Source organism: Pollachius pollachius (genome assembly GCF_949987615.1).
Source record: "Pollachius pollachius genome assembly, chromosome: 1".
Classification (NCBI taxonomy): domain Eukaryota; kingdom Metazoa; phylum Chordata; class Actinopteri; order Gadiformes; family Gadidae; genus Pollachius; species Pollachius pollachius.
This window is the reverse complement of record NC_136934.1, coordinates 34,392,589-34,420,497: the sequence shown is the minus strand read 5'-3', so window position 1 is coordinate 34,420,497 and position 27,909 is coordinate 34,392,589. Positions and strand designations below refer to the sequence as shown.

At 42.2% G+C, this 27,909-nt stretch overlaps 1 protein-coding gene across 1 annotated transcript in view; it reads right to left on the bottom strand.

Annotated features, from left to right (window-relative positions):
- Nucleotides 1-1,195: 1,195 nt before the first annotated feature.
- plekhf2 (pleckstrin homology domain containing, family F (with FYVE domain) member 2) overlaps nt 1,196-27,909 on the bottom strand; it is a 30,410-nt gene continuing 3,696 nt past the window's right edge. The window contains exon 2 of the mRNA XM_079739231.1: nt 1,196-6,100. Within this exon, the coding sequence (XP_079595357.1) occupies nt 5,358-6,089 (732 nt within the window). The 5' untranslated portion in view covers nt 6,090-6,100 and the 3' untranslated portion in view covers nt 1,196-5,357. The remainder of the gene's footprint in view (nt 6,101-27,909) is intronic.

The window sequence follows — 27,909 nt, the reverse complement described above, 5'->3', positions numbered from 1 at the left end:
TGGAAATCTGTCATTGAAATTGGTCAATCGCGTCCAGGCTTCTTCTATTAACACCCTGACACTGAATGAAGGGTCCCACGACCACGAATTACCAAAAATGCAAGAATCAATACAGAATCAATGATCCCAATGGTTCAATTGGGTAAGGTTAGTTACGTTGGAGGTTCTTATTGTAGATAAAAGTTGCGCCGGTAAAGACTGTGAAACACCTTTAGGCTGCAGGCAAGCCTCAACTGACCTTGTGAGGTTTACCTCAACAATTTAAAGCCTAGCCGTCACCCACAGAATAGACGGTTGTTTTTCTTTAAACGTGTTTGAGTTGAAAAGAATGAACAAGGTTGTATATGCCTTTCAGTGGACATTGTGTGGGGTTCAGGGAGGTGTAGAGAGAATGTTGTCTAAAGTATGCCTATGAATGAGACCTTCAACTGAATGACTTGTCTATCCCGCTCGCTGGAGTTTCTCAGCAACCTTCGTGCTGTGTTTATTTTCTGATGGATTTTGTCTGATTTTGAGGTCAACCCGTTGGCCTGGTTTCAAATTAAGAAAGAATATCAAGGTGGTGTAATTTATCACTTTGCATTAATCAATGATTTATTAAGGCTATTCAACCGTAAACTTCCCAGCCCGACCTTCAGGCCTCCCTCCAAAGCCACCAAACACATAGCCAGCTCGCTAGCTTTAGCATTAGGTCCTCCTAATTGGGTCCAACCAGAGTCCAGCTCTGCCTAGGGCTCTGGCTCCGCCCAGGGCTCGGGGTCCTCCCAGGGCTCTGGCTCCGCCCAGGGCTCTGGGTCTGGCTGGTCTGGCTCCGCCCAGGGCTCTGGGTCTGGCTCCACCCAGGACTCTGGCTCCGCCCAGGGTTCAGGGTCCGCCTGCCTTAATTGGAGACTCTGCTCATGAGCCAGAATGCACAGGCAGAGCAAGTGCAGGCAGGCAGGTAGGCGCAGGTAGGTAGGTAGGTAGGTAGGTAGGTAGGTAGGTAGGTAGGCAGGCAGGTAGGTAGGTACAGACAGATAAGCCAGCCAATTGTTTCATAAGGGTCCTATTCTATTATCAGATGGGTTTCATTATTACAAGCCTACATTGTTTTATCAGGCAAAGTTGAAGCTTGATTACACAGCAGAAAAGTTGGAGTTATCATAGAGACCATATATATATACACACACACATTATTTTAAATACACACACAAAAAAAAATTAGATTTTCTTTTATTTAAAATTCTGTCAAAATTTGTATGTAACAATGACATACTGGATTACATTCAAATTGAAGCCCTTTTCATTTGAAATAAAGAATTTCAATGCAAAAATAAACACCTTCCAATCAAACCAACCAATGGAAAAAATGAAATGGAGATAAAAATACACCACCAAGAAGCACATTAGAGCGCATATAGAAATCCAGGAGAATTCATTCATCAGGTTACCTGAATATCATTATAGTCCCTTAAACATGATCTGTGCTCTACAACTCCAAGTTGGTCACGAGCAGACCTCGTCTGTCTATCGACTCTAGCCCCAGCTCCCTCTTGTTTGATTGGTCCTTTAACAGCCACTCAGATAACAGACACAAACACTATCCCATTCAAAGAGCCTCTATTTTAGACCAATCATATTACATATCTGGGTAGACACGCCCACTTCTGATGTCACTAATGGACCCATTTTGTAATCTCCTGGTGGTAAAATAGGGCTCCTTTAACGATTGAATCATCATGGGGTGGATGTGGTGAGGACATTCCAGGACAAGCACCCTCTCCCTGGGTTAACGCTGACCTAGTGGCCTATAACTGGGAGCCTCATCCACTGGTCTGGGCAGTCTGTTTTTATGGTCAGCATCAGCCCGGCCAATGTGACCCTTATCCTCCAATTAATGGATGAAAGTCCGCAGTCAAATGTGCTTTTCCTTTGCCCTTTAGACTGGTCTGTGGTTTGGGGCAGTGTGGGTCAGTGTGGGTCAGTGTGGGGCAGTGAAGCCCTGTCTGACTGTGCTCAAAGGCGATACAATTAAATTTGACCTCACTTGAGTTTCTGAAATAAAAACACCATCACACATGCAAATACAATCTCTCTGTAATTCAGGAAGTCCGTCGCATCTAAACCCCGAGGAATTCCTGTCTTGGGGGTGGTAGGGGGGTGCCAGGCACTAGAGACAGCGTCGTCACATAACTAATACTATACAAGGACAAATGCAAATCTGTACGAAAAAAGAAAAGGAAATCATTGTTTAACATCAAAAGGGGGGAGAGGGGCAACAGAACCAGCTCTCCGCTGATGTGCCGGTTTGAGCGGCCACTTAAAGCTCTGAGCCAGAGATCAACGGGTTGAGCGCAATTCAGAGCTGATGCGTTGGACGGCGCCGCCTGGAGTCTTGCAGGGAGGAGATTCTGTGATCCAACCTGTCCCATGGAACAGCCGCTGAGTCGTGTTACAAATGTGGATTTCCATGTTAATTCCAAAGTCTTCGCCCCCTCGTGTGGTGCGGAGAGGCATCTCCTGGGGTTTCACATGGCATACATCAAATCATCTTCAAAACACGTACAAAAATAGACTAGGATCCCTTTTTTTTGTTTTATTCCTTGTGCCACCTGTGGGAACGTGATTGTTAGCAGGCGGCTTGAAAGCATAGCTAAGCTAGTTGGGTCAGTGAACACCACCATATGGGCCTGAACAGTCCTACAGTGGACCGTTTCAGAAACCACCGTAGCAATTGGTTGCAAAGAATTAGGTTTGGACAGTTAAAGAAATGTTATATTTGTATCTTTATAAAGACACTCACCCAGAAAGCAAGAACGGTGACGTTTGATTTTACACAAAGCATGTGGTCTGTGATGCCCATCGTATCCAAATGGGTGTCGGGCGAATACAAAAATATATCTTAATGCGGGGAGAAGACGCGCCCGTCAAAGAGGACCACTCTCGCTTTAGATTGTGGCCACAAAGCCACCCAACATGACGCACACACAAATAGGTGCCACCTGTTGAGCTTTGGTGTGGTGTAGGGTTGGGCCTGCCGTGTAGGGGCTGCATCTCAGACACACAAAATAGACTAATAGAATAATAGCTCAACAACCTCAGAGTTTAGATTCACTGTCCGTCGCTGTTTTATTTGGGGGCACAAAGTTTGTTGTAATAATGTCTTTGTGGTTATTATTGTCCCCTATTCAAGGAATGAACTCAACGTTTCAATAAAGGGTTAATCGTAGAAAAACAGGAATAGAAAATAGGGGCAGGACTGACAGCTTGCATCATTCACATGGGCACACATCCGCACACACTTCATCACAACGGCCAAGCAGCTCCTCACTATCTGCCAATTCTGCAGTCTGATCACATGACCAGGGTAATCCGTGGTCATTGACTTTACAATGCACTCTGATGTACGGACGGACACAATGAGGGATGGCCCTGAGGGGAACTGATTTCCTGTAGGTTAGATTAACTTCCTGTGGCTCCGCGAGGGGGTCAGTTAGGCCCAGGTGGTCTTTTTGTGTGACATGGCGTGAAGGGGAAGACGATGTGTGGGTTTCCTGATTATTCCATCCTCTCACTAGAGCCGTCAGTGACAGGATGGCAGCAACAATCATTGAGCAACAACGCTCTCTTTATGACGCATCGCTGCCTGACAAACTGAGAGAGTGAGGCAGGCCACAATGGAAGCCCATTCAATGGTTTACTGCCTTGTGGAATGGGGGGGGGACTGGTAGAAACCGCACGACGGTTCTCTTTCTTGTGGAAGGCGGGACGACAAATTGTCCAAGCAACCCCACTCTGCTCAACGTCTAAACCACTGAAGTCACCTAACAGGATACTGGCCAGGGTCCATGTGTCCCTTGGGTGTCACACACCTCAGCCACCAGAATGGGTGTCATCAAAGAACCCATCATGCTGATAATAGTTCAGGCCAGAGAAGCGCTCATGACTGGGGATGAGTGACATCAGCAGTGTCTCTGGGGGCCGGAACTCTCCCATAGGAACGAGCTTCTGTTTAGCGCTGAGAATCTGGAATTTTCCACTTCCTGAGATTTTCCAAAGTTTTTTTGGACACAACCATCTCAATGTTAAAGTGATAATGAGCACAACTCAGAGCTACTTCAGCCAGTGCTACGGTGACTGTTTATTTCCACTGCAGTTCTTGGGTTGCAAAAAATAACACAAGCTCAAGTTCAAGCTGAGACTTGAATGAACCGGGAAAATTAAGGTTTGGTGATTTCAATGGAACTAGTAATCGAAAACACACACCAACATGGGACCAGTGAGCAGTAGGCAGTAAATGTATTCATCATCTTATTCTCGCTCTGAACACTCTCTGACCATTCCCACCATCTGGCTCCAGCCACAATCCTGCCCCTAGCAAACTAAACTGGGAATAAATGGGGTGGGTTGCTTTTCCCCAGAAAGTAGAATGGAGTATAAAATGTAATGCACGGCATGTTCTTTAACCCAATTTGAAAGAGCAAAACTGAAGGGAGAAACGGTTCCCATCAAAAACTGTTTTAAATGGCTAGGCTTGGGCGTGTTTAAAGCATTTACAGACACATTCTGCAGTCGAAGACGTACAGGCGTAAATACACAGAAAGGGAATATAATATTTGATGCCATAGTGAGCCTACTCCGAGTTTAAACCTATTTTTTGCTTTTTATGTTTTAACCTAAAACCGTGACCAAAAACAGTGAAACTAACCAAAGCTGACCTAGCTGAACTGAGTCATAGATTGGTCCTACCGCAGGTTTCAGATACAACTCTCAAAAAACACGTTCTGCAAGCCAAGGCCTGCAGTGCAAGGTCGATCCCGAGCGTGAGATTAAAGTTTAGAACTCCCAAATAAAGCCTTTATTTATTTGGGACTCCCAAATAAAGCCAAATTGCAAAACATTTGCAAAAAAAAGAGCACCATGCGGTTTGATAATGGAGCATGTTAGGACCCTTATCGTGCCTATAATCCATCATGGAAAATAAAGAGACAAAGAGACAGAAAGGGGTAGCATGGAGATGTAGTAGCACCACTGTCTTGTGTAATGACGTCTGAACACGTCGGCTAAGGGGCTGAAAGAGATGTGTGTGTGCATGTGTGTCTTAAGTCAATCCTTCCAAACTCCAAGGGCGGGAAGACATCCTCATTAAAAAGCAAGGCCACCAAAGCACGGTGACCAAACGCAGTCACAAGCTGCATGTTCAAGTTTCACCTCAAGCTAGTGAGCGGGATTCTGGGCCAGGGTTGTGAAATACAAAATTCAAAAGGGAAATAAATCAACGAACCATTCCTCCCTGAAGAGCAGGGGGCTGGGGCTTGGGATGGGGGGTGGGGGGTGAAGCTAGGGTTCAGGGGGTCCGCCGGGGCAAGACCTTTTCCTCAGTCGCTGCTGTCGTCTTCGTCCTCATCGTCCGACAGGTTGAAGCCCTGCCGGCCGAAGGAGTCGGCGCGCTGGGCGTAGCCCCCCCCGGCTGACGTCAGGTGCACGTAGCAGAACTCACACACGCGCACCGGCTTGGACGACTGGCTGGGCAGCAGGTACTTCTTATCCGAGCACGGACCGCACACCACGAAGCCGCACTTCCTGCAGTGGTGGCGGCGGCTGACGGGCGTGAACTTGACCTTGAGGCAGCGCATGCACACCGTGGCCTCCGAGTCGGGCACCCAGACGGCCGCGTGCTCGCCCGTCGGCGACTTGCCGCTCTTGCTGAGCAGGTCGGCCACGCACTTGGCGATGTGGTTCATCCACTCAGACTTCTCCGTGGCGGTGGCAGCGTACACGGCGAACGACTTGGTGGGCGTCTTGATGAGCCAGCCGTTGCGCAGCTCGCCCTCGTCCGGCACCGTGTCGATGGTGACGCTCTCCAGAGGGATGATGTGCTGCTTGTTGTACTTCTTCTTCTGGATCACGATGTTGCCGTACACGAGGATGTCGTTGAACAGGAAAAACTGCCGCGCCTTGGGCCTCTTGCGGCACAGCTTGGTGAGCACGCCCTCGCCGATCAGCACGCGGCCCGGAATGGTCAGCGGCTGGCCCGCCGCGCCGAAGCAGCCTTCCACCACACCGATCCGCTTGGAATTGGCCTCACTGTTGGCAAGCCGGTCCACCATGGTAACCTCGCCTGGGGGAGGGACGGAGGGAGGAGAGAGGAGGGGTGGAGGGAGAGCGAATAGAGTGGATCGGCGGAAGGGGGAAATTATTGAGCGGGAAAATAGGAAATTAAAGGAGAAAAGTAAGCGGATAGGAGGATGAATGGAGAAAGATTGGATGAATGGGGAGAGGGAGAGAGGAAGAGAGAGAGAGAGACATTAGCTTTCTCAGCTGAAAAACCCATTAGTCTGCACCACCCTGAAAACCTTTTTTTGCAGCTGCTTTTACCTGCTGAAAGCAGTGTTTGGCAATTTCCCCTGTTAATGCACTCTCGACTTTTTCAAACCAGCAAAATATTTGCAAATTTTCTCTAAACAAACTAAAAAGACCTGAATAAATGCTCCATCATTTGCAGAATCTTTCTCAACCCTTTTTTCTACAGTATAGTAGAGTTAATCTTATTTTGTGTGATGGAATAGGTCATGTCTTGTAAGGAGTGACTGTTTGAAATGCTGATGCCAGGGTTACTTGTCTTTTGCAGGATTGAGCTGGCATCTGCACCAGGTGCAGCTACACACACCTGCATGTGTCGGTCACAGGTGCCCGAATACATTGGTTGTGTTCCCCATATATGTGGTAATACGTCTAGTGATTGTCAACGTAGTAATCTATGCCATTTTATCACTGTTGAAATAAGATCCCAATTTAGCGAAAAACAACAAAATTTGATGTTCTGTTTTTTATCTCCCAAAAGCACTATGTGAACGTAGTTTCTGTGTGTTTTTTAAACTGTTTGGCTTTTGCAGCAGCTGTATGTGGCATCAGAGAGAGGGTTTAGCTTCTCACACACTTAAAGTATGACAACGGCGTGTGGGATGGTTGGATGTGTGGAGCTCGTTATGGACAGCCGTTGATTTGATGATCACATCCGTGGGAGTAAGGTTTCCCGGACAAAAAATATTTATATATAATATAGTCCAACACTACGATGTTTGTGGATTTGTGGAGCTCATTCGGAGCAGCCATTTATTTTGATGTCCATGTCCAAGTGAGGCTTCTCAGTATAACGCCAGGATATATGGTGTATTCACTATTCAATGTTCATTATAAAGCCCATACAAAACAATGCTACTAAAAAAGTATCACAAAGTTAACTTAGGTCGTAAGACGCAATCCCAGCTGTAACAGCGGGTTCACTTGCTCTTTCACAACCAATGCAGTTAGGTAACATTGCAAGTGAATCATTAAACTGAAAAAATCACCAGCCATAGCTGGAAGTATGTAGATATGGATTCATTAATCCTCTGGTTTTCTTTCTGTTCCATGCCTCTGGATAAGGTCATGGGGAGCCAGTGATGTCCTTGTTTTTAATGTTGCTCTTTGAATTAAGATTAACTTGAAATAACAATTCAACATAATCAATTAAGAGATAAAACATTTAGACAACATTAAAATATCTACACGGTCATGTGCCGGAAATTGTACTCTTGCAACATACGTAACAAAATAACTGACCAGTCAGTTAATATTCAGAAACAAGATGAACGAGCTGAGGGAGGGAAAACTGATATTCGGCCCTGATTTAACTGTAGATGAATGTTAATATAGGCTGAACCACAACATGCAGCCAAATGTTTGAATGAAGAGACCAAACACTGATTAATTAACTACACATGAATGGAAATGGAAGGCCATCTGTCCGGTGAACATGCCAAAGGTTGCAGAGGTTGGGTGGCTGAAGGCTGGCAGTCATCTCCATGCCGGGCTCAAGACTAGCACTTCTACTGGTGCCATTGGTGCCATTTACATCATCATTTGGTGGCACCCTAAAAAGTGTGATCATAGACAGGAGAATGTCCTTTGTCACGTACCATTCATCTGAATGTATTAATTTGAACAGATTCACTCACTTTAAATAAGTTATGTCATATGTTTTTATTGAAAGCAGATTTTTTTTTTTATTATTACCGCCAGCGCCTCGACATCTCTTTCCTTAGAACCAACTCTTCGTGCTCCTCCTCCTATATGAAATACCTCCTAATAATAACATCCTAATAATTGGGTTGTATACTCAAAATATACTTTATTTTATTTTCTGCTGATCCGTCAACAAACAAGAATAGCATGCTCTTGAAATGCGCTAGTGCTGCAGTGCAATTTCTTTAAAACTTTGCACAATGTACAAAACACTTTTATGGTTTTATGATCAAAGCAGTGTGTCTTCATTGAAACTTAAGTGGGTCACGTTTCCAAATAGAGCACTCACACTGGCACCGCAATACAGCTGCACTATAACTTGCACTGGAGAAAACCTTGGTAGGTGGCGCGCATTGCAGTGCCATCAGTTACCACTCATTTCATTAAAAACCAAGAACAAGATCTAAATCCAATCATCTCATGTATATTGTCCTTCTACAGGACGAGGCGCTCGGTGGATCGTCTGGTGAGCAACCCGTTTCACATTGAAGCTCTTCTGAAACAGTCAGACTTGGACCATGCTCCTCAATTGCACAACTGCAATTGTCCGAGTTCACATGGCGGTGAGAAAATCGATTCATTGGCCGAAGCACGTCATGCCCCGGTACGATAGGTGGCAATGTACCCATTTCAACTAGTTTTAATAGAGCGATTGACCTCTTTACGTCACCAGCAACAACAAACTCAGGCGGCGTTCGTAGTTTTCAGTAGACAGCTGTCAGTTCGGCTCCATGTCATTTTTCCGACGCTCAATTGTTTCAACCTCTCAATAACCTGATAAATTCCCATTGGTCTACTGCCCACTACTCCGACGTCCCTTTATTTTGTAAAAAAATAAACCCTACTCTCAGACATCCCCTTGTTCTGACCGGCTTTTGTGGATCACCTATGTTGCGGAGCCCGCATACGATAACAATACCCTTCTCCTTCATATCGCAGTTCAATCTGGACTTCAGAGAGTCAAAGCCAAAGTTCCTCTCCCCAAATTCCTTCTCCACCATGGTCGAGATAACCCCCACTACGAGTCATTACTTGTTGTGGAAGTACCAGAGAGTCGGAGAACCCGACGCAGTCTTTAAGATTCTGAATATCAGAGAATATCCCCATCAGTTCGGCCATGGCGCAATGAATGAATAATGACCGTAAACACGTCAGAAGAAATAAACATTTAATTTGACAGATGTGCCCGAGGTTAATACTTTTACAACCTCGTTGATGACCAACATTTAGAAAAACATTTTAATTCAGTCTTGGGTGAAATCGAAGCATAGTGTCTGTGTGCTTCCACCTGCACTGGATGCATGCGCACTCCCGGGGCCGGGATACTCTTATTAGGGATGTCCCGATCCGATCCACGGCATCGGTATCAGTCCGACATTGGCCCATTACGCTGGATCGGATATCGGGGAGGAGAAATAAATATGATCCGATCCGCGCAGCGTTTCACGTGATAACAATAGTCACCAATTAGGCGCATATGAGTCGCATGCGCATGAGAGCTAGCGCATGAGAGCTACCTGTTGAACAGTCATGGTCAGCAGTTTGGCAGAAATTCAACCGTAAAGAAGAACTAGCCTGGCTGTTGCACGGCTCACCTCGGCTGTTGTCGAGCGCGACCACGCGGTCACTCCAGACACTCCAGCTTGGGCAAGAGCGGATCACAGCTGTTGTGATGAAGCTTAGCGATCGCTAAAGCAGACCATTTCGGACGTCGCGGACGTCCAATCTATTAAAATGATTAATCAATTTGAAATATGATTATTATATATCGGCCGTTTGGGTGTGGGGACCCCCGTTTATATGGCTAGAGGCTTGCTGCTTCTTACATATCCGATGTACTTACAGTAGCAGCTAAAGGCTTACGTAAACTATATCTTTCACGTCACGATATCTACACAAACGATATGCCATATGAAAGAGACTCCAAGGATTCCAACGGTACAAGCCTTATCATTTTGTGCGCTTATCTCGATTAACTAGACGTGAAAGAATAACGTCAATAACACTTCCTGGTTACTACAAGTGATGATACACACGCTTGCACAAGCGCACACACTTCATTCAACCATTCCAAACGATCAGCTGTAACAGCTCAGCTATTTTCTCAAATGTATTTAAACTTTGTTAACCATTTAGCTATTTGTTTAACTCTTCTGTTTCCAACCATTTATTTATTTTTAAATGTGTGCATGTTTACATTGTTTACTTACTTTGGAACTCTGTTCAAATCTTTTCATTTGATTTAAGCCGTTAAACTTTTCTTTAGTGAGATGTTTTAATGTGTTTTGGATTATTGGCAATCACGACGAGCGAAGCATATGTGCTTCCATATATTTTTTTATTATTATTATTTGTGTAGAGTAAAACAAAGTATCGGACTGATATCGGTACCGGCAGGTAGCCAAAGCTGCGGTATTGGTATCGGAAGTGAGAAAGTGGTATCGGGACATCCCTACTTCTTATAGGGGGTAACTACATTGGCACGACACCGGCTTCCACCATCTTCTGCGCCACCTTTTTAAATAAATCGCAGTTTTTCGTTTTCTTACGGCGACAACAACAACACGACTACCGTCTCCTTCTACTTCCGGCTCACAACCCCCCCGAAAAAATCTCGAGCTGGCGCAGAACGCAAAATCCAATTTAAATTTGATTGACAGTATATATGCACGCTTAATGCGACTAACATAGAATAATCTAGGGGACTTAATTAGACTATGAGAAACCCAATTCGATTCTAGTCCGACATCTTAATAATCCAAGTTTAGTTGGACTAACCTAATAATTTGATTGTGTCATGTAAACGCACTGACTGATGGGACACAGGGAAACATTACCTCACATCCACATGATAAATGGTCGCAGTCTTGAGCCCTCGCATGACTAATCACTCCATCGTTTTTAAAGACGTTTCATCTGTGTAGGTCATATTCAACATCCATATAAAATATCCATGAGCCATAAAAAGTGAGCCCTAAATGGGTTTTGTTCCTGAGAGCTTAAAATGTGTGTGTATTCACACACCTCTGGTTGACAGAGCCGTGTGACAGGGGTGCGTGCAGGGGTCTGCTTTACCAATGACCAAATCAAAACACTGGAGCCCTGTAGGTCATCGAGCTTTGTCAGCTACGTGATGAGAGAGCAAAGCATGCATGTGATTATTACGATGCATTATAGCTGTCGGGTAGATTCAGCTGGATGCTTGTTCAGGGTTTATGTTAATTCTGGATAATGCTAGTTCTAGATGTATTCATTCTGGCTGTGTGCTAGTTCTGGATAATGCTAGATCTAGATGTATTCGATTGGCTATGTGCTAGTTCTGGATAATGCTAGTTCTAGATGTAATGTTTCTGGTGTATGCTAGCTCTGGATAATGCTAGTTCTAGATGTATTCAGTCTGGTGTATGCTAGTTCTGTGTAATGCTAGTTTTAGCAGTATGCTAGCTCTGGTAGTATTCTAGTTCCGGCTGAATGCAAACAAACTTATGCTTTCTGACAGTGAGGGTAAGGGATTCAGAGCATCAGACAGAAGGAATTGGTAGAACATAAAAGGATGTGCTATACAGCCTATGTAACCCTGGTTTAACTACAATACATTTAATTTCACATACAACCATATGGTATGGGCCATACAACCATATGGTACTCTCATTAGTTAGTAATAGTCCACACTCTTGGCTTCTCAGGCCGTTGGGAAATATGACACAAAAGAGACTCCCTAACCACAGGTATTCCTAACCTGCTCTTACTTTCCAGAGATCGAGACACATTAAGTATTTAGAACTAGGTGCACATTTTCTGTCTAGTCGTGGGTATTTTCTTTCCAGTCGGCTTAAAGCATACGGGCCACTTAATCACACGTGTATGTAGACCATGGCTGATTCAGCACTATACACTGACAGCAGATGCATATAGCCTTTATGACAGAAACAAACTGCATAGTGCCTCTACTAGCCTAATCTGTTGTTGTGAATGACAAGGATATTAGATTAATTTGTGTTAGGACAGCAATAATGTTGAACTGTTTCTGCCAGCTGAACAGCTGTTGAACTGCCCTTTAGAGGGTCAGCCTTTATCTCATCTCATGGCTCCCCCACTGGTTTCAACAGAGGTTTACCCTGGTCAGTGAGATGCTGTAAGGTAATTGGGTGTCGTCTTAGTACAGCTGAATGAGGGTCTGTGAACTTCTGAATTACATTTTTATAGAGATTAGGCTGAAAGATTTGTGTACAGTCTTCAAATTGCTAGACAGTCGTTGGCTATAATACATTAAAGCTTATCTTAGTCTCCTTAAGTACTGACATACAATAAGACCATTACAATGATCGCTTTTGTTCAGACAGAGCCTATTAGTTATCCTCTGCTGGTTCCTATTCTGTGACCCAGATGACAGCATGGGGGGTCTTTTTTGGAGGGGCTGCCTGGAGTGTCTGACCGCACCAGGCAAGGGGTCACAGTTCCTTATCATGAAGACGGTGAGGACTGCTGTATGCTAGGTGGAGAGCCCGGAGCAGCTGGTGGCCAAAGGAAGGAGTCTGAGAACTACATCCCGGCTGTCAGGCTGCCAGGGGCTGGGGGGTGGGTGGATGTCAGAGCAGAGAGATGCTCACATGCATGACAACACACATAGAGAACTCAAGGACCCACACAAACTGCTTTTAAATTCACCACATGCAGGCCCCCAGAGACGCAACCCATCATACAGGAACTTGTTTTGCTGGCAAGATCCTCCAACACAGGGTTGACCACCTCCTACCACGACGTGGGCCGTTGGCCATTGGGCCAAATATTTTTATTTCAGTCACATTTAAATATGTTTGATAATCATTTTTACCGTTAATTTGTATTGAAGCCAACTAACTATAACAGCACAATAAGCAACTGGGTGTCATTAAACAAACCATAGTTTCTCAAATGAAAACTGTTTGCATTAGGTGCCCTTAGTCACTGGATGCCTGTTACTATGTAGTTTATCCAAACATCCATATTTGGTCATGACCTCATATGGATCAGAGATCAGGGGAAGTGATGTACACTCTTCGTTGTGATGAAGGCATTAACAAAACTAATACCACAATGGCAAAGGAAAGGACTGATAGAGTTTAAAGTTTGATTGAGTAATTTCAATGACTGACTTGAGTCTGACTTGGCACAATAATTAAAGTGTGATGTATGGCATGTGTGCGGTTAAATCAATTGAGTAGCCCTAGATGATATGAATGAATCATGTGCCATCTGGATCATCTAATGGAATTTGACATGTAAGCAATGTGAAAAAGTCCATGACTAAGAATTTAAAACAAAACAATTAATGCTCATTAAATTGTCACTAATGAGCCCCTTTCACATATAAATGCTGTACTTAATAATTTCCAGTTCAGTTCTCTGGTAAAAGCTATCCATTTCTCCCTTTTAGCAGAACGCTGCCATTGCCAATGCCACTATAGTAGCCTAGTAATTTCCAAGATTTTATATTTTACATGTCATTGCAGCTTGAAAAAAATATATAATTTTTCCCTCCTGCACGTGTTTAACATGGATGTATAGCCGCCAACTGCAAAGCCATACATCAGCATCTTGTACCTTGTGTTTGCTTGTGCCGTTAATATTATCGTACTTCTTGGACATATGAACTTTACCGGAAATGTTCCAACCTCTTATACAGAGAGATTGGCAAAGCTGATATGCCGGCATTTTGATACCTGATCCCATTCAGACATCGCCCCTATGCTGTTAAATGGTCGGCATTGGGCTGCATGTGTAAAAGGGGCTATGGTCATAAAAGATATACAAGTGCAATTATTTGGATTACCTTGTTGGCAACTTTCCTCAATTAAGATAATTTTGACATTTGACATAATTTTGAAATATGTATAATGCAATGATGTGGTATGCCAATGAAAAAACAATAAACAATCCTATTGAATTATAAGCCAGTGTGAGGAGAGCAACACCAGTGAGCCAGCAACAACTCGTATTTGGTTGTAATATGGTGATAAAACTATGTAAGTTGAACCAGAGTCTGATTCGGAGAGGCCCGATACTGCCAGCACAATAATCACTTCATAAACTTTGAAGAGTGGAAGTCCATTTTCACCCTGTGAAAAAAAACATATGTGGCTCTGCATTCACTACAGAATTTGTGAATGATCTGCTTGCTTGCATTCAGATAGGGTGCAGAATGAGACTAATGTAAAAGTTGGGTGGTTTGAAATGGCAAAAAACAACTTAAACGCTTATAGAATGAAAGGCCTGCCACCAGCTGGTTTCTTAAAGAAAGAAATCGAACAAATAAAGAAAACTGCCGAAGAGCACCTTAAACAGATGGCAATGGTTAAAAACAATTAAAAATAGACCTGCAATCGCCCTATCAGGGATTTGTTGTGCACACAGCAAAGAAAATAGGGCACTGGTATCAGAAAACAGCCCTGAAGCGAATAAAACTAGGCACAAAGGACAAAACAATGGAATAAATTTGGACAAAAAAAACAAAACTGTTTTTCTCCCCAGCCACTCATAAAGTTCACCATGAAATCATGGGCAATTTTCTCTTCTGATTAACTAAAGCAATATCTAATTACGAAGTGTACTTTATGTCACCCATATGGTTTGATATATCTAGCCACAGGTATTCAACCAAATGTAACCATAAAAGGTAGGTTATATAGAGGTTCATACTCTTAAACTCAGCAAAAACATATCAAGGAGACGAAATGGTCATGAAATGTCTCAAAGTGACATACCAGATATCGTATCAGCCTCTGAGTCTTTTGGTGAAAAGTAATCCAGTCAGTCAGTGTAGATGTATCAGGCCTCGACATTAACGGTTGCCCGCTTAACCGGGGCAACTAAAAGTAATATTTGGGCAAGTTGAGATTTATTTCTGGTTGCCCGAACGGGCAAGTGGATTTTGGGTGGATGTTAATATAAAGGCTATTTATTTAAGGGATTTTAGAAACTGCAGAACAACCTTTTGTTCCGCAAAATCACACAAAATAGAAGTATTTGCAATTGATCAGCGCGCTGTCTTCTCTTCTCTCAGACAGCGAGTTAACAGACACGCATCGCTTCAGCGCGAATATAGCCCCGCCTTCTGTCACTCACTCGCAGTGCGGCCTCTTGCAGTGAATCGAAGGTGTTAGCTAAAGGTTAGCCAACGCAGCTAGCATCTCAAGTGCAGCACCTCCGCGAACGGTTTAGGTAGGAGGAAAATGGAGTAGTGATGGAGGAGTGCGGTTTGGAAGTACTTAGGATTGAGGCAAATTACCAAGGAAAGTCATATGCAAGAACACGGTTTTGGGTTTCATAACTGTGCATATGCACAGCAATAGCGATCTTTTTCACGAAATTGGACCCTCACAAACTATATATTATATTAAGGCTGAGCCTCCACTTATTCCAACAGTCCAAACCATATCATTCTGTGACTAAAACTCGCAAATAACAACATAAGAAGAAACGTCCCCTTTTCTTTTAACAACCAAAATATATGAAGTTTTACCTTTGTGATTTTTGTCCACAAAGTTGATTCTGATCGCATAAAACCACCATAAACAGATAATCCAGTGTCTGGGCCAAATTTTGCAACTAAACATGGTGTTTACAATCAATGACTAAGGCATGATTTTACATGATTTTACATGATTTTTACATGATTACATGACGGTCTGAACAGAAGACGCAAAGGTGGCGTCGCGTGTTCACTTTTTATTCTACGTTTAGACAAGCATTTTCGGGAGGAAATCTACGTGCATACGGTGACGCTAAAGTGTGTGGAATTCGATTGGGTATGCATGTCAGGGGGCTAGGTGGTGCTGTGATACACCATCACACAACACTGCCATGTCTGAGCGCATGCGTAGAATCTTCCTTCTTCTCTTATCTACACCGCGAAAACCAAAACATAAAACCAAAAACGCTGTCACCGTCTAAACAACAGGCACTTCCGATAAAATATTTTGTCGTTTTTACCCGCAAGCGTCCTCGTGTAAACGGGGCCTAAGAGAAGGTTTCTTAGGAAAAAGGTAAATTGCCTTCAATCAGAAAACATGTTCTTCAGCGCAATCTAGTGGCCATATGTGTATTTGCGATTGTTTGGCTTGGTGCATTCGATTACATTTGCCCTGAACATTAAATAGAGGCATCAAGTGTCAAAATTGTAAGATATCTACCTTTATTTGTGTCTCATAGTAAGACAGCGCTCCCAACTGATAACGACCAACTGATAATTATTTCAGTTGGAAATGTTATCTTCCAATTATGCTGTGTTCCATGGCTTTATTCACTTTAACCAAGTATTATCCCCATTGAATATTTCACTTGCACAACAATCTTTCTTTTGGCACAAAGATGACATTATCGCCCTTGCAGTTGTGGAGATATACTCTATTTACTTTGGGTACGTTCTTTCCTGAAAAAAACTTTTCCCCTGATATCGAAAATGGTATAGAATATCGATAATTTTTCAGGTATAGTATCAAAGTTAGAAAATTCAGTATTGCGACTGACGACACTACTAGGAACGCAATTGTGATTATTCAGTTAGAGCTACAAGAAATGTGAAAGTTAAAAAAGACACATCTTTGCTACTACCTCTGACATTTAGTTATGTACATTTGCATAAAATCATGCAGGTCTACATATAACTGGGCGATAGCTTTAATAGGTTGCAACGGTGGACTGAAATCACTTCATGGCACGATGTGAACGTTCGATAAATAAGTAAACAAAGAGAAGTTTGTTATTTTTTAAACACAACATGTGTGGAAGCAACATTCAGCTTCCGTCTTTCTGAGCGAGTTTTCTTTGACCCCAAAACCAGGCCGGGTGCCTGGCAAAAAGAGGCCCGTTCACGATTCTGATTATAATTTGGGCAAGTGAACATCACATTCGTGCAAGTTGAACATGACCTGTACTTGCCCGATGGGCAAGTGCTTTTGAAACCTAAGTGTCAACCTCTGTGTATGACCCATGCTTTGATAAACACACATCGAAGTAGTGGATATATTACAGCCGAGAGCACTTCTGAAAAGTAAAGCCAGGTTACCCAACCAGTTTCTAAATACATCTCTGTGACCTACCTTTTGCAAGAACACATAAGATCAGCCCCAGGCCAAGTGGCCTCATTGGCAGACTACCGGTGTGTGGTCCACAGGTAACTTCCAGGTAACCTTGACAAGTTTCACTTAGCGCTGACATTTTACAGTGGTGAAACATGTGATGTGAAAAGAAGGCTTTGCAACCCCATCTACCCGGGACAACCACAGTGTCCCGTTGTGACTAGCCACTTAGCCCAGGCAGCCAATCCTCTACAAGTGGCCGCCTGAAGCTGCCTAGAGCAATTATCTCCTCCAACAGGTACTTTGGCCAGTCAAAAGTGGGGATGCACCACTACCACAAGTCCTATTTGTTGTGTCGGCCACTACCCTATCTCATACGCATCTGAAAGCAAACGTGTGGATTTAGACTTTGACTGTTAACTCTTCGGTTAATAAAACATATACTATTTACTTTTTAAACATTTGGCATACCAGACATGCTTCTGTCTAAGAAGCATGAAAAGTACACAATATCCAAAATCGACATACAAGATATCCTTGATATAAGGGATGTGAATAACTAAAAATGTTCATGGTCGAATAACCCGGGGGGCTGTATGAACGAATGATCAAATATTTTATGTGTTCCCAGATTCACAAAGGCAGCCATGGCTCATTGGCAAGAAATCACTTAATATCTTTAAACTAACTTTAACAGTGAAAAAATGTGTTATTCTGGTATTAATCCTCATCAAATTTAAGCCAATTAAGAAATGATGCAGAAAAATAAGCTTGGCATGTTTAAGAAAGGTTGTCATCCCGTAGTTCTTCCATCCGAACAAGCTACATGTTCTGGTAACCCTAACTATAAAGATAATGTATTAGTGAGGGGCACACAGAGGCGAAGGAGCAAGACACAGTAGGCCTTGGATGGGGGAAAACGTCTGTCCGTCATCCGTTCGTTTACTGTTCCAGTGCCACATTTTTACCATTTTACTATCCACAGCAGGATCACTCTTCCTCTCTTAGGATGTTGTTGGCATGACCTCTGCTCCACCCCCAGGATACCACCATTTTAAATTACAATGGTCCAAGAGTTAAAAATTGTTTTTTACACTATGGAACAAATAATCAAATATTCCATTATTCTGACCCATCCCTTCTGGATGTACTGTTATTTTATGAGTAAATTCTCTAATGTGTATGAATAATCCTGAATAATACCTTCATGGGTCCCTGGATACTACAATTTTACAAATGGAGCACCTGATTTCACCGTTGGTCAATTCGCTCCGTGCACAATATGGCGACCGTTGACATTCTAACTTGAGTGCGTGGGCCAGTACTTCCGGTCCAAACTTCCGGTGATCTGACAGCTACAGCGAAACAGAGCGAGAGCGGGCTTGTTTGTTTACCAAAGAGTTAGTTTACCAGAGAGATATTTTTTTTCAGTTACACAATGAGTGTTTTTAGGATTCAAGGGTGAGAGCCTCAGGACTTCATTGTTGTGTGCCATTGTGTACCGTTTCATCACGGTACAACAAGAAAGTTAGCTTTCATTTATTCCATGTTGACGCTGTGGTACGGGCTGAGTGGAAGCAGAGAATCCGGAGGGATGACTTCAACCCGACCAAAAACACCCGGGTCTGTAGTCGGCATTTTAAACAGACTGATGTTGATGTGACTGCCGGGGGGCTGAGGAGGCTGAAGAAGGGAGCCGTACCCATTTACGTTACGTGGAATGGGTACAAACTATCTGCGCCCAGACCGAGTGTCTGGGAACGATGTCCGCGGGCCCCAGAGGGGGGGGGACTCGGACTCGGAGATGGAGACCGAAATGGCTCCAGATCATGACTACTGTGTTGTCCATCAAACGGGAGCGAGGGCAAGTAATTTGGCCGAAGAGAACGAAGCTCTATGTTGCCAGATTAGGGAGCTTCAACAGCAGATGGAACTTCTCAATCTTCGCCAGCGTTTTGGGATAGAGCGTCTGTCTGCATCAGATGAGGACGTGCGCTTTTACACCAGGTTTGCCTCCTACAGATGTTTCATGGCATTTTGTAGATTAATTGAACCTGCTGTGACCCACAAGATGATTCGCATAACCAGCGCCAAGACCGCCTCTGCCAGCATCAGAACAACGGTAGGTAATAAATGTGGTAACATGACGTGCAAGAGTTGTAGGTTTATGTAACACTGAAAATGGATAGGGTTAGGGTTAACTGTTTTATTTCATAGCAGCCCCTGTTGGTTTGTGGAGTTAACTACATTTAACTAAAAAGTAAAAGCCAACCAGCTGATATTAGTATTACTTTCTGATTTATACTCTGTAATAACAATGGAGACCCATTGATGAGTGTCTGCTGTTCCTGATGTACCTGTCAGTGGGTTTTCCTCTTAGGGACCTTGCAGAGAGGTTCAACATTCATCGCACTACTGCAGGTCGGATAATCTCTACATGGACCCATTTCCTGTACTGCCTGCTGGGAAGCAAGCGCCTTTGGGTTCCTCCAGAGATAGTGAGAGCTCACCTGCCACTTGAGTTTGCAGCTTTTTCTGACACACAGGTGGTCCTTGATTGTACAGAGATATTCTGTCTGACGCCATCCTCTCTGCTCCTTCAGAGTGAGGTTTTCTCGACCTACAAATCACACACTACATTCAAGGCCATGGTTGGCATGGCACCCCACAGTGCTGTCACCTTCGTGTCTGGACTGTATGCAGGCTCCATGAGTGATCGCGAGATCTTCAAGCTGTCAGGGATTGTGAAGCTGTTGAGGCCAGGTATGGAGATCATAGTGGACAAAGGATTTGTTGTGGACAACCTTGTTCCTTGTAAGGTTTACTGGCCTGCCTTCCTCAGCAACAAACAACAAATGAGTCAAGAGGATGTTAGGTAGACAAAGGTGATTGCACGTCTGAGAGTGCATGTGGAGAGGTGTATAAGGAGGGTGAAGGAGAACAAACTGTTCGACAAGGTCGTACAACTGTCTATATGCGGGAACATAAATGAGTTGTTCAGCGCGGCCTGCTTCCTGGTCAATTACCAGAATGGGCCGTTAGTGAAGGCATGTGCAATTCAGAAATGAATTAAAGATCTTGCTTCTTAAACCAACATTCTTTTTGTCATTGTCATCATTACATTAGCTTTGGGTTTTTACTGACTTGAAATGAAAATGCACCAGAGATAACACTAGAATATGTAGAATTTAATAAGGAAAGAAACACAGTGAAATGCAAAAGTGGCAGTGATATTAAAATAAGGTGACAAATAGAATAGAAATAAAATAATTAAACAAATTAGCCCTATATATAATACAAATCTGTAACAATTTAGAAAATACAAATTGCAAAAAAAAATAAATAGAGGTATACTGTACAGTAAATGGAATAAAATAATTGAGTTGAGGTAGTCTGTTATATCTATTGTCTGCGTGTGTGCATGAGTTGGACAGCATGGTGACATTAGCTCAGGTTTTGTAGAGATTTGTAAAACTGAACAATGAAATCTCAACGCGATTGAACAATTATGACTTCGGTTTATTTATAGATTTGTCAAGATGACCACCACGACCAAATCAGAATGTGCTTCTATAGCTGTGCAAATCTAAACAGTAAAAACGCAACCTACAGGCTTACTTATTGAGCCTAACATTAGTCCAGGATTTGTATATATTTGTAAAGTGCCGTGTTCTTGAAGAAAGTAGTTCAATCCGGGTCGATTTTAACTCACTTTATTTGTTAAAGTATTTCGGTATGGTAACTATGAAGCAAAAGGAGGGAATTGTATTTAACACACGTGGAGAGAAATACCGCAGCGCTATCTTCCAGCCCCGGGGGGCTTTCCCCGGGGTTCTCAACGGGGCTGCCATATGTCTCTGACCTCATCTGACTCCCACTCCCTGTTTGTATCAAATAGGCGTGGCCTATGTAAAGTAGGCGTGGCCTATGTGACGTATTGGCTCCGGCTTGCTCACCTGTCTAAAGGTGCTGCCATCTGTGGCTGGAGTAGTTATTGCAGCTTATATGTTGGTCCTGCTCCCCTTGTGGCTATGTATAGTAATTACAGCTTATATGTTTGATCCTGCTTCCTAGTGGCTATGTGGAGGTAATGCAGCTTGTGTGTTCGATCCTGCTTCCTTGTGGCTATGTGGGGGCAGCTTATGTGCTTAAAATACGTAACAAAAGATGAACAATAAAACCTGAAATTAGTTCAGGATTTGTATAGATTTGTAAAGAGGAACACTAAAACCTAATATTAGTTCAGGATTTGTATAGATTTGTAAAGATGAACAATAAAACCTGATATTAGTTCAGGATTTGTATAGATTTGTAAAGATTAACAATAAAACCAGAACAAGAACATTTACAAACTGATTGAAACAGAACAGATTGAATGAAACATTGATTTTTAAAAGGTCAGATCAAGTAATGATAGAAAAAGAAATGATCGCCATCTTGCTGCAAGTAAAGACCCACACACTTGAGTGAGCGGAAGTAGAGCGGAAGTAGACTTTTGCACCGAGCGAATTCGAGCCATGGATATTCTGTGTCAGTTAGGCTGAAACTTGTCTTTGGACTGCTTAGTAACCTGAGGGGCCATTTTGTTAACACTGTGGTTTGCGTTAACGTAAGTACTTTCGGGTTCCTGTGTTTGTTTTCGAACAGGTTACACTTAACATTATATTCAGAGAGCAGTCCATGTCTGCATGTCTTCAAGCTCACATAATTTAAACCAGTCTGCACAGGGTTTCCCTCCACTAAAAATGTTTAGTGGAGAGGAAATGCTTCTGAATAGAGTTAAGCAGTGGCGTAGGGATGGACCCTAAAATGGATATATTCTAATCACCGTTCAGAGTAGACTAAAGTTATCTCAGTCAAACAACCGTGGGTTGAGAAAAAATCATAATAATGTGCATTATGTGCATTATAATAGCACATGACAGAGATCCTCTAACCAATCAGAGAACAGATGCCCTGATCGGTCTGAATGAATCAGGAGAGGTCTAACATCTAAAAAGCCTGATACAGCAGTAAACTAGGAACAGATATTTTTACATTTCACTCACATATACCTGGCAGAGGACATTGCAATTTCTAACAACTTGCACTCAAATGATAGCGATATCTTAATAAAGGGTCTATAGATCTAGCCTACAGTATATTCTAACAGGCCTACATCAATTGCATTAGGCTTTTGTAGGCTATTGTTGGATCTAATGAGAGATCTATGCCTTCAACTAAAAATAGTGATGGGTGAATGCTTTATGTCTATAATGTCTATAAATGATGCCTCTAAAATGAGCTGTGCATGTTTACTCTGTTCACAGAGTACTTAAGTAATGCTGAGCCAGGAAGACATAGGACAATCTGCAGTCCCAATCAACTGAAAACTGAAGCACCGAAACAATGACCTTAAAGCGGGCGGGAAAATGAGGCAATAGCGGGTTCTAGCAGTTTACACCCTAGACCCAATGGGACTTTGACCACTAATTAAGCCTCGTCGCTCCCCGCTTTAGATCGCTAGTGATGGAGGAGTGTGGTTTGGAAGTACTTTAGATTAAAGCAGATTACCAAGGAAGTCAAAAGAATCATTTAAAGTCATATGCAAATGCAAGAACACGGTTTTGGGTTTCATAACTGTGCACATGCACAGCAATAGCGATCTTCTTCACGAAATCGGACCTGCACAAACTATATATTACATGAAAGCTGAGCCTCCACTGATTCCGACAATCTAAACCATATCATTCTGGGACTAAAACTCGCAAATAACAATTTAAGAAGAAACTTCCCCTTTTCATTTAACAACCAAAAATGAAATTTTACCTTTGTGAAATTTGTCCACAAAGTTGAATCTGATCTCATTAAACCACCATAAACAGATAGTCCAGCGGCCAAATTTTGCAACTAAACATGGTGTTTACAATAAATTAGGTAGAATTGCCTTCAATCAGAACACATGTTCTTCAGCGCAATGTAGTGGCCATATGTGTATTTGCGAATGTTTGGCTTGGTGTCATTCGATTATATTTGCCCAGAACTTTAAATAGAAGTGTCAAGTATCAAAATGGTAAGATATCTACCTGTTTGTGTCTCATAGTACGACAGTGATATCAACTGATAATTACTGATAATTAATTTAAATGTAATCTTCGACTTATGCCGTAAAGTAGTATCCACATTGAATATTTCACTTGCACAACAATCTTTCTATTGGCACCAAGATTGGTATTATAGCCCTAGCAGTTTTGGAGATATGCTCTATTTACCTTGGTTACGTTCTTCCCTGGAAGGAACTTTTTTCCCTAGGTATCGAAAATGGTATAGAATATCAATATTTTTCCAGGTATAGTATCGAAGTTAGAAAATCCAGTATTGTGACAACACTACTATAAACGTGATTGTGATTGTTTAGTTAGACTTACAAGAAACGTGAAAGTTAAAAAAAATACATATCTTTGCTACTACCTTGGACATTTAGTTATTTACATTTGCATAAAATCCAGATGAAAGCATGCAGGTCTACATATAACTGGGCGATAGCTTTAATAGGATGCAACGGTGGACTGAAATCACTTCATGGCACGATGGGACCATTTGGTAAATAAGTAAACAAAGAGGTTTGTTATTTTTTAAACATGTACATATGTGGAAGCTAACATTCAACTTCAGTCTGAGCTAGGTTGAGTTTTCTGAGTTCCCCAAAATTAGGCCAGGTGCCTGGCAAAAAGAGGCCAGTTCACGATTCTATTTTAATTTGCGCAAGTGAACATTACATTCTGGCAAGTCGAAAATGACCTGTACTTGTCCGATGGGCAAGTGCTTTTGAAACCTTAGTGTCAACCCCTGACTCCCAAACACATATTTCAAATCAAAAAGTGTCAGATATTATATTAATTAGACTTTGGTTTATCATATTAGCCTATGAAGTATATGAGGCCAATCGTAGCCTATATTTTCTGATGATCAAACGCACACAATGAAGACGTATGGTAGGAAGTGAATTTGTGTGGTTTGGAGAGGCAGTCGGTCATTCAGCAGAAGCCCTGTTCCTTGCATATAGACAGCTGTAGGAAACCCTGCTGCATATGCTAGTGAAAGATGCTGCAACAGCAGAGGGTGGCTAGTGGTAGCTTGGTAGAGAGGGAAAGAGAGAGCGCCAGGTGGGTTCCCGGACAACAGTTGAGTTTGAAACAGCCCGTTCTGCATTCCATACCGGTGCAAGTGTTCTGACCAGCCGACGTTGGCTCAACATTATTACACATCACTCGAGAATGTACAGGAATTACCCCCCCTGATACGTGAACATTTGCAGAAATGTATTCAATTACGCAAAATACACGCCATCCCGTACTGAAATTCAGGCCCGTTTCATTTTGAATACAGATAAACAGGTTTTCTTATCTGTATGTGATGGAGCAATGTTTCTGCCTGATTAACTTTAATGATTTTCCTACCCCAAGCAAATTCGGGCTATGATATTTCAGACCATGGTGAACTTTAAATGCGGTTGAAAGCAGGGAGGGGCTGAGCATATACGTATCTCCTCCATGCGACATCACTATTTAATTCCATACATTGGATTGTTTATATAGCCTAATTGGAGTACACAGACCAGCACGCTGCATGTCAACATAGACGATGATAAAGACCTCACACAGGCTCTGCAACTGATACAGGGACGATTAACGGGTGGTCGGACATGACAGCATGATTCCCCAAATAGTGGCCTGCCTCCTGAATAATGATGTATGCTATTTAGGACTGGGTACTTGACACCATGACTCCAATGAAAAAGGCTATCAAAAAGGTCAACCTATTCCCTGGTAACGGTTCAAACTAATGAGAATGATCCATGACATTTACTTTTGCCATTATTATGCCATACATAATTCAGTGTTTATTTGTTTTTTAAAACTTATCAGCCTTATCTCTGCAGTGTTTCCCCTATATGCATTCAGCGCCACTGCTGGATTGTTATCGCCACTGAAAAAATAAAATAACATTTCTGCCGAGTTCAAGGCACAATGATTTGGTCTCAGCAGATACCTTGACTCTGTTGGTTGTTATTTCATATTTGGAAGCTCAATCTGTACATTTTAAAAAAAATCTCACCAAAAGCAACCATTTAAAGGGTTATTTTTCACAAAATTCTTCCGGGGGGGCATGTCCCTGGAACCCCCTAGCAATGCTAGGTTACCAACTCACACACCACTGCTACAAAAAAATCTAGGGGAAACACTGTCTCTGAGCAATATCGCCATCGTCAGACAGTCTTTCATAAACACCAAGCTCCATCGAGCTAGTTATTGAATAAGGGATTCGGCCCTTTCTTTAAGGCCCCGGGTAAATGTAGTTGTAAATGTCTTGCAAACTTCCCAGTTTCGTAATGCGTCAACACCGCGAGAAGGGGAGAGTTAAAGTTAAAATTCTCTGCTGCTTTACAATTGGACATAGACAATATTAATGATTAACCTGGGGTTATAGCGGACCGGACAAATCCATTAAACTGCACCATCGATCATCTGTCATGTGTTGGATCGAGTCTAGTATTGGGAGAACATGACAGTTTGTTATCATCGCAATTTACAAAAGAAAGTCAATACACAAGCAACATTGATATATTTTTGACTTTTGAAAAGTCACCACTGGTCAAAACAAAATATTCTTCTGCACCATAAGCAAGACCATCCAATATTACCATGTGCTATCCCTTATCCAACAAGTGGTGGTGTCTAAATGTAGAAGAAATCTACAGAAAACTACGAAAAAACGACATAGACCATTATGAACCTCAAGTGTCAAATCAAGGTTGGCTTTCTCTATGATGTGTGTATTGTCAGACTACTGTAAAATTATTTTGACTCCTTAAATTACACTAGATCAAAATGAGCATCCCCATTACAACACTGGACATCTCGCCATATGTCCAGCCACAAAGCAGTTGGAACTACTCAATCTACAGGTCTCTAAACACATACCGCATAAACACATCACCAATATACAATCAAGCATGTAGGAGGGGGAAAACCACACTGCCGGTTTGGGGAGAGGCATGAGGTACTAATTACTGCAACTATCACAGTAATAACAGGCTGAGGTCTCAGTGAATGATACTTTGTACACTCTTGAACACTCTGTCATGTCGGAGGCCAAAGCTCTTCAATAGAAAATAAGAAGGCAGGTTGTCTACTTCAATGGGAAGTTGGAGAGTACAGTATTTAGGTGCTGAAACAAACTGAAGGCTGATGGTCTATGCATTGAGGTCTAAGCTATTGCAGGTTAGTAAGTTTCAATTGAAGGCCATGGTACAGCCGGATGCTCAGGAATAGGAAGAGAAAGAAAGAGAAAAGTCCCTGGATTTCACCTTATTTTGACACTTCTGCCATCAGACTTCAGAAATGAATCTTAAGTCTCATTTGTGAGTAGGGCTGAACGATTTGGGGAAATAATCTAATTGCGATTATTATGACCAATATTGCGATTGCGATTTAATGTGCAATTTTAATAATTTATTAAGTTCCTTATGTTGCGTATTTTTCACTGAAGAAGAAATAAATCATTCTTTAGTATGACCAACACAACATTGGAAGCAGTCAACATAAAAACTGCTCTTTCCTTTAGGCCAGGCCGATGTGTTGAGATTAATTTATATTGTTAACTTCTTTATTTAACTATTGAATTGTAAAATAAAAATAAAAATAAGTGAATCGTACTGATTTCCAGTCAGTAACAAATAGCTATTTTCTTTGGTCTTTTCTTTTTTTTTTTTTTTTTTTTTTTAAATCACAGCCTTTGCGATTTGCATACCGTGTTCTATTACATCTCGATTTCGATTTGAATTTCATTCATCGTTCAGCCCTATTTGTGAGGAACTGGACTGCAAATTATAGCTAGAAATGGCACATTTGTCCCAGCCTGCTGACATCAGTAAATTCCCACATTAAACGCTGACCAGCAGCATGTGTCAGAACATCTTTCAAACATTCCTTTCTTTGCTTTGAAAGGCATACTCAACTACTGTTTAAGCTAGAGACAAGTTATTCTTCAGGGATCCAAACACCAAAGCTTTCAAAATTAGAAAAAAATAAAATAGGAACAGTTTGTAGGCAATATCAGCGTCGGTATAACCATATACTGTATAACCATAGGCCAATAGCCAACACTATTTTCGATTATACACAAGGCTTGTAGTTAATAAACAAATGTTTTCCAATAGGTTGTAACAAGTGATTCTGCAAAGCTGTGATTTAATCAAGTTTATAACATGACTAAAATGAAAACCAGTGAGTAACACTGTTTAAAAAGGTAATTTTTTTTGTGTTCTGCCCAAGTGACCTGGTGACAACCTTACCCCAGTGATAACAGACTAAAGACAACACACAATAACTAATGTAGAACCTGACCGATCCATCAGCTTATTTTACCAGCCAATATTGACCAACCATCACAGATGTCTCTGTATTGGTGTATGTCAGCTGGTGGTATCCTGCTCCACCCACAGGGTATATACATAGATTTTGAATATCGGGCGATATATCGATATATCGTTAATTTCTTAAATCCAGTATTAAATAATTAAATAATTGAGTCTCATCATCTATCAGAGAGAAGTGGAAATAATATATAGTTTAATTTACATGGAACGTTGCTCTCTGCATCATGCATCAGACGGGCTGGGAGTCCGAGCCATGCTAAATGATTGTTTGTGAGTATGTGTCTATGCTCTGTATAAGGAGAGGTCCTGGTCCTTTTTAAGGTTGGCTGTTATCATCATCACATCATATTTCTACCTACTAAAGTTTCAGTTGCTTTTAATAAC